This window comes from Xyrauchen texanus, chromosome 27, assembly GCF_025860055.1.
Source record: "Xyrauchen texanus isolate HMW12.3.18 chromosome 27, RBS_HiC_50CHRs, whole genome shotgun sequence".
In the NCBI taxonomy this organism is placed as follows: Eukaryota; Metazoa; Chordata; class Actinopteri; order Cypriniformes; family Catostomidae; genus Xyrauchen; species Xyrauchen texanus.
Window position 1 is genome coordinate 6,489,280 of NC_068302.1, and position 12,448 is coordinate 6,501,727.

The following is a 12,448-nucleotide window of genomic DNA, read 5'->3' on the forward strand; positions in this document are numbered from 1 at the left end:
TTATCACCTCTTTATTAGATCATTGTTATTTATTGCTATGACTTAACCTTATTACAGTTGTTTAATTAACAACAACATGGATTGTGTGACATGTAAACCATTACAGGAATTCTTCTACAAATCACAGAGTATGATATAAATTACTTACAATGTTTGGGCATGAAATTTAAACAATGTTGTTATATTGTAACAATTATAGTTCATTGTCATTACACCAAAAACTGACAGGGAAGGTTTTAATTCTGACTTATTCTGATTATATAGGCAAATAGAGGCCTGAGTAATAATTATAAACCTTATTATCACCTCTTTATAAGATAATTATTTATTGTTTTTATATCATATTTAGAGTTGTTTAATTAATAATAACATTTGTGGATTGTGTTGAATGTAAACCATTACAGGAATCCTTCTATACAAATACAGAGAACGTTTAAATTACATGAACAGATTTTGGGGTCATTTATATCAATGTAGTTACATTGTAATAATTGTGCATTGTCACTTCAACATAAACTTACAGGGAAGATGTTTTATTTTCTCCTTTTAAATGATTGTATATGCAAATAGAGACCTGAACTACTATAAACATTATTATTACCTTTGTATCAAGTCTTTTCAGAAATTATTGATTATGTTTTATAACAATTACATAATAATTATTTTAGTACATTGTTACTATATCATATATTTACAGTGCTATGTTTTTTTATTCTATATTTTAAATAATTAAATCGGCAAATTGAGGCCTAATTTACTATAAACATTATTATTAATGTTTTATTACATCATTATTTATTGTTTATTTTAAATCATTTTCATAGTACTTTAACAATACCTTAACAGATTGTTAACCATTGGCTAACAAATGTAACAAATGCCAAATGTAAATGTAAACCATTGGAATTAGTTTTACTAATGGGTTTTATAACAATGTAATTACATAATACTAATTGTAATACATTGTTACTACAATGTAATACCAAAATTACATGGAACAGTTTTAATTTCTATCATGTAAATGATCATATAATCATCTAGAGGTCTTGTAACATTTGAGTATCAACTTTAGATAACTTGTGTTATGAAAACACATTTGAGAGGACTATATTTCCAAAGCCTATTTTGCTGCTCTATTTTTCAGAAGTGCATCTATCCCACTGCTGTTCTCACTTCTACATTCACCTTCTCTCCTCCACCTCTGATGAAACTAGTCTCTCCACCCACCTTGAGGCTCAGATGGATGCATAGGGTCTAGATCAATACCAAAGGTCATTCTACTAAAAAGCCTTTGGCTCCACAGTCTGAAATGTCAGTGGTAAAATATGTGTCGTGGCTCCGAACCGGACAGCTCTATTGTGTCGTTCAGTTGTATGTGTTAAGATCGACGGAGCAATAAATGCGCAGGTATCTAAAAGACATTGGCTTATTCTTCATTACGGAAGGATCAGGAGTGAAATAATGGTATGATTTTAGTAGATATGTGGAGTTGGATGTGTACTAATGGGTAAATACTTTGCCATCAATAGAGATCCTGATTCTTTGAATGCTCTTGTGTATAGCGGTGCTTAAAGCCAAGGCTCGGCGTGTGTGAGTGTGTAGCTGATTTGTTAAGTGCAGACCTTGCGTATATGTGTGTGTGTTTCCAAGGTAAAGCTGGCCAGAAGACGGACGCCTGTTGCGTGTGGCTTTTTATGGAGAGAGGCAGCTTGGTGTGTGAAGAAGTGAAGAGAGTGGAGGCGGTCCGGGCCGCTGCTGCCCTCTATTCACTGGCTCTCGTTAAAGGTCCTCACCCGCTGCTTCCAATCAGACGCTCTTTGTAGCTCTCGCTCTGTGCCAACGCACCCGGCTTACAACTCACCAGCTCTGGCACATCTGTGTCCACAGGGAGGGAGGCGAGCGAGAGAGAGTTGGGGATGAGAGGTAGCGGGCAGCCAGTGAGTGTGGCTGGATGGATGGATGGATGGATGGATGGATGTTTGAAGAATAGCAAATTTGTTAGAACCCTTATGGAAAAAATTGCTAATTCTTAGAGATCTAAGTTTTTAAATTGTGTCTCCAAGAAGGATCAGATGGAAATTGAGAACAAATAGAGACTTTCCACTTCTCAGGATTTTCTCCTGAGCATAAGACCCCACTAATCTCACATGTGTCTCCTCTGGAGCTTCTTAACAATTAAATTCACCAAAACCAATATGTCATACGGACCAAATAATTTTCTAAATAACCATCATTGGTCTAGGTCTTAGGGGTCTGGTATTGGTCTGGGTCTTAGGGGTCTAGTATTGGTCTGGTATTTGGTCGTAGGGTGTCTGGTATTGGTCTGGGTCTATGTCTTGGAGTATCTGAGAGGGTCTGTTTGTGGTGGTCTTAGATGCTCTGGTATTGGTTTGGGTCTTGGTCATAGGCTGTCTTGTATTGGTCTGGGTCTTATGGGGTCTGGTATTGGTCTGGTATTGGTCTTTTTCTAGGTCTTGGAGGGTCATAGAGGCTCTAATCTTGGTCTGGGTTTTAGTAGGGTCTGGTATTGGTCTTGGTCTATGTCTTGGAGTATCTGAGAGGTTCTGTTTGTGGTGGCCTTAGGTGCTCTGGTATTGGTTTCGGCCTTGGTCATAGGTTGTCTGTTATTGGTCTGTGTCTTATGGGATCTGGTATTGGTCTGGATATTGGTCGAAAGGGGTATGGTTTTGGTCTTGTTCTAGGTTTTGAATTGTTTGAGAAGCTCTGATCTTGGTCTGGGTCTTTGGGGGTCTTCGATTGGCCTGGGTCTTGATTGAAAGAGGTCTGGTAATGGTCTTGGTCTAGGTCTTTGAGGGTCTGGGAGGTTACTTTCATGGTCTGGATGTTAGAGGTTCAGGTATTGTCCTGGGTCTGGGTCCTTGGGGTTTGGAATTTGTCAGGGTCTTGCTGTTTGTGGGTCTGATTTGGTCTTGGTCTTGACTTCATCTCTAGTCTAGTGGTTCAGTGGTTTAGATATCCAAGGCTACAAATGCTATAGATGTATAAAATATATATAGTTTATAGTAATAGTATATTTATGTTCATTTGAATATGAGGTTTCAGATCTGAAATTTAATTCTAGAAACACATTATGCTTCTCAGTCATTTTGATCCTCAGAACCCTTTCTCTTTTTCAGCTTATTCAAATGTAAAAAAATCAAAATACTTGCCACAGTTGTGTTGACTATCATTAGAGTGTAATGCCAATGCAGGGCATGAAGAAGATTTACATGTAATTATTTATATCTTCACTTGTGAACTCTCTCATGGATGCTTTAAGTGTGCTTTAAGACCACAATACATTTTACTAGACAGGCTTGTCAAAGCTGACAGCACATTGAGCAAACAGTGGCAGCTCTGAAAAGGCCTGAAGCATCATCACAGAGGTCGCAGCCAAAATTTGTGCAGTATTGCAAAGTCTCTCCAAAGCACATCCAGGTGTTCAACGGCCACATCTTTTAAGAGGTGGAGTGTGGCTCAGGTTAACTTCCTGTAACCCAAACTTCAGCGAGAAGGGGCGAAGAAGAATTAGCATGTACTTGTACAGAATGCACAGGCATTGTTGAAAGTGGTGTCTTGTGTCTCGATCCCTTTGCATAGGTTAAGAAGAAGAGGTGAAAACTGTAATTCAAGTGTTCCCATATCAGTTCATGCTGATGTCATTCACTTTGCTTCTCCATTGAAGGCTTTATTGTATGTAATTATGTGATTAGTCAGGCTCTTATAACATGTGGAAGTGCTGGAGTTAGTTGATGCCTTATGGTTTCACCTGGGACATTAGAGACATTTTCTAGAGAGGATTCCTGAACTGAATTTGAAAACTTATCAGTGTTTTAGTATCTTCATCAAACAGATAAATCTGATCGGTTAAGTCGTGTTCAAAGTTGTTGTAAAATAGGCAATATATACACACCAGTGCCGCACATTATTTCATTTATGTTTTTATGCATTTACACAAGTCAATATATCTATAATATTACATAAAGTTAGGTGGTTCAATTGTTTATTTTAAATTGCTAACTATTACACTGTAAAAAAGAAAATACAGTTGTCCTGTAATGGGTCACGCAGGGAATTCTGGGAATGCCCAATTAACAATAATTTACCATAAATAGTACATGTACTCTCTTGTTAAACATAATATACAATTTTACAGCTAAATATACAGGAAACCATACTTTTTACATCCCAAAAATTATATTTTAACAAAATTTTACTTTGTAAAACACGTCTTTTTAACGAATATTTTACAGTAACTACTCGTTAACCAATTTATTGATTTAGTTTTTACAGGAGCATTTTTACAGTCTTTTAAAATGACAGACATTTTATCCAGTGTAGCTGATACACTCAATTGGCAATTTATTAGGAACACTATGGACCTAATACAGTACCTGACATTGTCTTCAGCTGTTGTTGCCCATCTGTCTAAAGGTTTGATGTGTTGTGCATTGTGAGATGCTATTCTGCTCACTACAAATGTACAGAGGGGTTACCTGAGTTACCGTAGCCTTTCTGTCAGCTCGAAACAGTCTGGCTATTCTCTGTTGACCTCTCTCATCAACAAAGCATTTCTATCTGCAGAACTGTCACTCACTGGATTTTTTGCTTTTGTTTTTGCCACCATTCTAGTAAACTTTAAAGACTGTTGTGCATGAAAATCCCAGGACATCAGCAGTTACAGAAATACTCAAACTAGCTCGTCTGACACCAACAATCATGCCAAGGTCGAAATCACAGAGATCAAATTTTATTCCCCATTCTGATGGTTGATGTGAACATTAACTGCTGCTTTAAGCTACTGACCCATATCTGCATGATTGTATGCATTGCACTGCTGCCACATGATTGGCTGATTAGATAATTGCATGAAGTAGTAGGTGTACAGGCGTTCCTAATAAAGTGCTCAGTGAGTGAATGCTCAGAGACTGAAGGAGAGACAGATTTATTTATATTTTTTCTCAATTTATAGTGTTTTTAGGAAGCTACTGATAAAAAATAAAAAAAGTATTTATGTATTTTTTGTTTTGGGTGAATTTGGTCAGTCTCTGGATAAATCTTGATATTTATGCACATTTTGCTTTGAGATTGTGTGACTGAAACATTCAATGCATTTTTCCCACCAAAGTTATGATACAGTTATGTGTAGTTTTTTTATTATTTAAACAAAAACAAAGTATTGTTTTATTGCTATAAACAAACATTGCAATGCTGGGTTTCTCAGGGTTAAATGTAAGTATTTAGTGATCATCGGTGTCTTTTATCATATTGCTATTGTAGTGCACTGAGCCTGTTTACTACAGTATTTTTACCATGTTAAAATTTGCTTTGCATCAACATGCCTATAAACATCCCTTTATCAATGGCAAAATCACTGCTATGAATGAAGTCTTTTAGCTTATTGCTTTAGTAAACAACAGCTAGCCCCAAAAAGCATGTGTCTGCTTAAGCCACACTTACAAAGGTATAGATATCGTTACATTAAAATACAATTTCTAACCAGAAGTGGTATAGTTAAACAAATAATGCTAGAGCTTTTCTCATAACTAACATTTTTTGAGCCATTTTGCAATGACTTTAAATCAACTGATATCGCAGGGGTTTTTGAGTTTTTTAGTAGTCACACAGGTGTCCTATTGTAACCACAGGTGTGGTGTACAAGAGTCACAATCATTTTGTCTTCAACCAACAATATATCTAATGTTTTATCATTTCAAACCTATCAAACTTATTTTTTGTGATTTTCTTTCCCTATGAAATATGTACGGAAGAGGATTAGGGCCAAGCAATAATAATAAAAAAATAAAGCCATCTCGAGATTAAAGTCATTATAATGCCTTTAATCTCAATATTTAATGAGTTTATTCTCAAGATTGTATTTCGACTTTTTTCTCGAAATCTTTACGAGTTTAATCTCGATATTTAATGAGTTTATTCTCAAGATTGTATTTCGACTTTTTTCTCGAAATTTAACGAGTTTAATCTCGCATTATAATGACTTTAATCTCGATATTTAATGAGTTTATTCTCGAGATGGTTTTATTTTTTTATTATTGCTTGGCCCTAATCCTCTTCCGTAAATATGTGCTTTTGCTGTCTTTGTTTAAAGTAAATGCCACTTCTGATATTTTATTATCTAATGCAATCACTTATATAAATGTTTAAGTGTGGCTTAAGTCCAAATACAAACATATTCCAAATAAGTAAAAGCTTCCTATTGTATAGTTTAGTTTAGACATTAATGCAGGCAATTATTAGTAACCTCATACTTGTATTAGCAAATCAATCAGTTCAAGGTTATGTTGAGGTTTGCCGCGGAGTGTGGTGAAGATGATATGATGCGATGCATTTGCATAGCCACAGTCCTCGTGTGTTGTGCATATTGGAGGCCCACCCTGACCTAATTAAATACTGCTGGATAACAGTCAAGTCATAAGCACAGCTAGCCTGGTCTTTTACAAAAGCTCAACTTTAACTTACAGAGATTAGACAACTTTTGCAAGATATTAGCTGTTCAAAAATGAGAAAAATGTCCCTAAGTCTCTTGAGTGAGAGGGGTGAGCAAACAGGGGCTCTTTTGTTCCCGTGGAGGGGCCGGGCAGTGCCGGGCAGGGGCCTGGCTCCGAGACGCTGTGTGCGGGACCGGGCAACACTGCTGATCCCTGCCCCTGTAAACCCAATCAGCTCCGGGAATTAGACAGGGATTAGACTCCAGCCTACCAGCACAGCACTTGAAAAAATAGAAGACCGGGGAAGGGGGTGATCGGCCCACCCAGGAGGTCACGGCGGTAGCGGAGGAGAGTGACGCAGTATGCAAGAAACTCTCACTTAATGATATTAAAACAGTTATCAAATAAGTCAATAATACTGACGAAGGAATGAAGATTTAAATATTAAACAAGTCAATGAAATGCTCTGTATACGTGTTTAAATAGTAATGCAATTAATGATGGAGAAATAGGAAAGATTATGGTGACTGAGACTAGTAACATACAGCCTTACATCTCCTTTGTGAATGGCATGAGAGTGAATGAGTAATGACAGTATTTACATTTTTGTGTGGACATTATCATTATGTTCGGATAGCAGAAAGTATTATACTACATAGTCTTTAGTAACTACATAATACATAGTCTTTAATATTTGCCATTACTTACAACAAATAAAATTTTCAGCAAGTGAGAGATAAATCAAAACAAATGGCTTTTCCTCAGGTCAAACTTCTGGAGAACTTGATATCTCTGTTCAAATGTGATAATCGATAAAGTAAAAAAGCCTCATTTGTGGCCTTCAATCTCTCTTTCTCTCTTCCTCCTTGGTGGGTGAGCGGAGACAGATAAAGACACACACATGCTATGGTGTGTAACGGGGCCTGGCCCTTGTCATCACAATCCCCTCGTTGTGCCTGTGAAATCTTCAGTCTCTCTCTCTCTCTCTCGCTCTCTCTCTCTCTCTCTCTCTCTCTCACACACACACACACACACACGCAGGCACACACACGCACACAGAGGGTGTCTTGACACCATGTGAGGGGTGTCATATGGAAGAGCTTTAGTCCCTGTATCATCCTATCAAAATAATGCTCCCTACGATCTCCCACAAAGCTTCCCCATACATGCCAGCCCATAATGGTGTGCAGGGACAGAGCGACTTTGCCAGCCTGCTGCGAAAACACACAACACACACCTCATCTCACAACTTTTATCTTTTAAACAGGACATGTTGTTGTTTAGTTAATAAAATCTCACTCGATAGCGTTTATATAACCCTTAGCCCCAATAGTTTGAACACGATCTTGAATTGGCTTCTCTTGAACATGACAGGATGGAAACGCTGCATTTTTCGCAAATTGTTTTTGTGATATTCTGATTAATCTCATCAATTAAATGTGTAACTTTGATGTCATATGAGTTTCCTAATGTAAAATAAAATGTTCCAAAAATGCAAAATATTTGCAGTTATTGTCAAATCAACTGGCCAATTTTGACAGTTTTTACATAATAGATAAGTTTTTATGTATTCTTATTATTTTTGATTATTATTCATCGTTTAATACTTATTTTTACTCTATATACAATGTATTATGATACCGCTGGGTAAAAAAAATAAATAAAATGGATCATTGAAACAAAGGGCGGCATGGTGGTGCAGCGGTTAGCACTGTCGCCTCACAGCAAGAAGGTCGTGGGTTCAAACCCTGGTTGCCCTGGCCTTTCTGTGTGGAGTTTGCATGTTCTCCCGTGTCTGCATGGGTTCTCTCGGTACTCGTCCTCCCACCATCCAAAAGACATGCAAGCTAGGTTAATTGGTGTCTCCAAAAAAAAAAATTGCCCTAGATGTGGATGTGAGTGTGAGTGTATGTCTGTCTATGTGTGGCCCTGTGATGGACTGGCGACCTGTCCAGGGTGTCCCCCGCCTTTTGCCCAATGTTAGCTGGGATAGGCTCCAGCCCCCCGCGACCCTGTACACAGGATAAGCGGTTGACGATGGATGGATCATTGAAACAAATTTGCTAAATATTTTTAATGTTGTAGAATTTTGTATTCTGTAGCCACAAGACAACATTGTACCATAATTAAGCAAAATGTAAACAATGTGGAAGAGGAAATCGCTACTTGACAGTAATGGGGAATGCCAGGCTGAATATAATTATCAACATAATACATCATACATATTATACAAAGATACATGAAATGTATACATTTAAAAAATAAATAAAAAATCATGGCTGTAATGCAGAAAAATCAGATCATTCTAAATATGTTCCTTATAAATGTGATGTACTTACCAAAAACCTAATCATAGCCTAGTGTGATTCTATTATTGTACAATGGTGCCACATTTTCATAGTTTCCTGTCAAAAATGTATATATAAGTTGAATATATTTATTCAAAATACACCTGTACTTATCAATAAATGTAGATCCTTTTTTAAATTATTTTTTGTCTTCAAGGTTCACTTTTGATAGGGGGATGTATGGGACTGTAGCACAGATGCACACCTGCTGAAAGAGCCGTCACATTGGCTGCAAATAGATCATATGACCAATTTTTGGCATTTCTATTAGTTAGTACAGGGTCGTTTCATCTTGTTTAAGAAATGACTCATTCATTTGGTGTTTTATTTTGTCACAGCAAGCCAAAATGGTTAACCTTAGAGGTTTAAAACATATTAAAACTTAATCTTAAATCTGAATACACTATATCAGACAAAATATATATATATATATATATACACACACATTACCGTTTAAAAGTTTAGGGTCACTTGCCTGAAATGTTTTGTAAATCTGTGAAAATTGGGCTGCTAAATCACAATCGGCCTGCGTTTTGTCACATGCTTTATTTGACATATGGCGCCCCATGAAGAAGATTTTAATAGTCATTATCAAGTATATATCCAGTGACTCTGAATCTATGGAACTATCCCCAGTTATAGAAAGAAAAAGCTGAAACCATCTCACATGGATGGACAGACAATCAGGTCTGAGGGTCCCAGCTTGACTCTGGGCCATCTGTGTGCTTGACCTCTGAAGTGTCCTTTCCTTCAGCTCGATGCGTTCCTGCACCTCTTCTATCTGCCTCACATTCTTTCACGTTAACAGCACCACTTCAACAGACAGCCTATCTACCAGTCCATACACCCTATCTCAAACTGTGTGTGTGTGTGTGAGAGAAAGACTATATTGGGCTCTACCTCAGTTAATAGGTAACTACAGTTATTAAGAACTGGAAGAGCTTTTGAATACAATCATAAGACCATGTCTGCATTTGGTAAGTTCTTTTCAGTGCTGAATTTTATGTAAGGAGTAAGTCTAGAAGACGTGGCATTAGGACAGTTGGAATGATTTAATGTAGATGCAGTGTGAATGTGTGTGATGCATGGACTGCATATGTTTATGAGTTTAATTCCTTTTGATTGACTATATATAGATTTGATATTTCATATGGAGAACATACAATTTCTTTTGCTCACCGATACTTTATAATCATCTTAAATTTAGAACTTCAGCCAACACAGAACTTCAGTTTGCCTTCTTCAAGACTCATTTTATCTCAACATACTACACCGTGACATGATTTATAGTGATTTATAGTTCAAGGTCATCTTCCATTTTCCCTCCTTTGACAGTAAAATCAATATTTAATAAGGAAGCGGAATGAAATTAGTTTTCCTGCTCCATTTCTATGTGTTCCTCCCACATGTTTGGCATGTTTATCTACACACATCAGCCACAATATTATAACCACTGACAGGTGAAGTGAATAACATCGATTATCTCTTTACAATGGCACCTGCCAAGGGATGGGATATATTAGGCAGCAAGTGAACAGTCAGTTCTTGAATTTCATGTGTTGGAAGCAGGAAAAATGGCTGGACGACTTGGTCAGAGCATCTCTAAATGGCAGGTCTTGTGGGGTGTTCCCAGTATGCAGTGGTTAGTACCTACCAAAAGAGGTCCAAGGAAGAACAACCAGTGAACCGGCGACAGGACCATGGGCGTCCAAAGCTCACTGATGCGCATGGGGAGTGAAGGCTAACCTGTCTGGTCCAATCCCACAGAAGAGCTACTGTAGCACAAATTGCTGAAAAACGTAATTCTGGCCATGATAGAAAGGTGTCAGAACACACAGTGCATCACAGCTTGCTGTGTATGGGACTCCGTTGCCGCAGACCGGTCAGAGTGCCCAAGCTGACCCCTGTCCAGCGCCTACAATGTGCACGTTAGCGTCAGAACTGGACCAAGGAGCAATTGAAAAGGTGGACTGGTCTGATAAATCACGTTTTCTTTTAGATCATGTGGAAGGCCGGGTGCATGTGAATCATTTACCTGGAGAAGAGATGGCAGCAGGATGCACCATGGGAAGAACGCAGGCCGGCGGAGGCAGTGTGATGCTCTGGGCAATGTTCTGCTGGGAAACCATGGGTCCTGGCATTCATGTGGATGTTATTTTGACATGTACCACCTACCTAAAGATTGTTGCAGACCATGTACACCCCTTCATGGCAATGGTATTCCTTGATAGCAGTGGCCTTTTTCAGCAGGATAACGCACCCTGTCACACTGCAAAAATTGTTCAGGAATGGTTTGAGGAACATGACAAAGTGTTTTGAATTTATAAATTTCCCAGATTGAGCATCTATGGGATGTGGTGGACCAACAAATCCAATTTAGGGAGGCCCCACCTCACAATTTACAGGATCTGCTGCTAACGTCTTTGTGCTAGATACCACAGGACACCATCAGGGGTCTTGTGGAGGCTATGCCTCGACGGGTCAGAGCTGTTTTGGCGGCACAAAGGAGACCTACCCGAAATTAGACAGGTGGTTTTGTGGCTGATTGGTTTATGTTGGTGGCTACTTGTCACAAGCTTTAAAGAGTCATTCATATTGTGTCGTGGGGCCTGTTAAATTGTAGTAGAGTTAGTCATTCTTCATCGTCTTGTTACATCTGTCCTCCTCTTCCTCCATCCGACAGCCTGGCCACTCACCTTTAACCTCCTCTCCACTACTCATTCTGTCTGCTTTCCTTTATGTCCAGGGCAGCTGTGATATTTCTAGCTGGGGTGAATTTTAGGAAGAGGTGGAGACAGTGTTTGCCCAAGGCTACACTCCATCAGTTCAAACAGTATAATTGCAACATCCGTTTCCTTTAATATGTCAAGTGGGATACGACATTATCTCCAAAACTGCACAATTTCACATTGTGTGGTGCAATTATATAGAAAATCCAAACAAATACCGACATGCTTGTAGGTATTGTAATGTTTTGACCGATACTGATATAATGGCCGATATTATAATTCTAGACTTTCTTAGAAATAAGATCCAACAAAATTCCACAATTGCATATCCAATCATGGCCAACCCAATATCCAATATTGACCAATTTGCCAATACTGAAAAGTTAATTATTACTTTCATGTTATGACTAACAAATGGACAATAATTCATAATTCTAGACTATTTTTATCTTTTATAAAATTGCAACAAATCTTCAATTAAATATTCAGTACTGATTCACACAATATCCAATATCAACCAATGCAGATCACTGAAAAAGTATTGGCTTATCCAATATCCAATGAGCAAATTCTGAAAATCATTCATATCGGCCGATACCTATATTGTGATCAAAACATATCGTACATCCCTAATCACGTTGATTCTATGGCCAATCTTGGCTTGTTCAAATCTAAATAACAGAAATAAAAATGAATACAATTAAATATACAATATGGGTGGATCCTATAAGCCAATGCTGAAAAACATTAATATCGGCCAATACCGATACGGTGATAAATAGTATATTGTAAATAGTTTAAAAGACCAAGCTTGGCCTGCGAAAATCTTTTAAAAAAGAAATAAAAGGACAGAGGAGAGTAAAAAAATAGAAGCCGTTCTTGCAGTCCATTGTCACTGTTCCTCCAATACCTCCCCACCTCC

General features: G+C 37.9%; 1 protein-coding gene across 3 annotated transcripts in view; it reads left to right on the plus strand.

Moving 5' to 3' along the window:
- Positions 1 to 12,448, plus strand: part of LOC127621524 (histone-lysine N-methyltransferase PRDM16-like) — a 315,664-nt gene that overhangs the window by 55,353 nt on the left and 247,863 nt on the right. Inside the window, exon 1 of one of the 3 annotated variants that reach the window (XM_052095175.1) lies at positions 9,745 to 9,774. The exons of the other annotated variants lie outside the window; for them this stretch is intronic. Coding sequence (XP_051951135.1) covers positions 9,762 to 9,774 — 13 coding nt within the window. The 5' untranslated portion in view covers positions 9,745 to 9,761. Of the gene's footprint in view, positions 1 to 9,744; positions 9,775 to 12,448 lie in introns of those variants that run through there. 3 annotated transcript variants of the gene reach the window in all.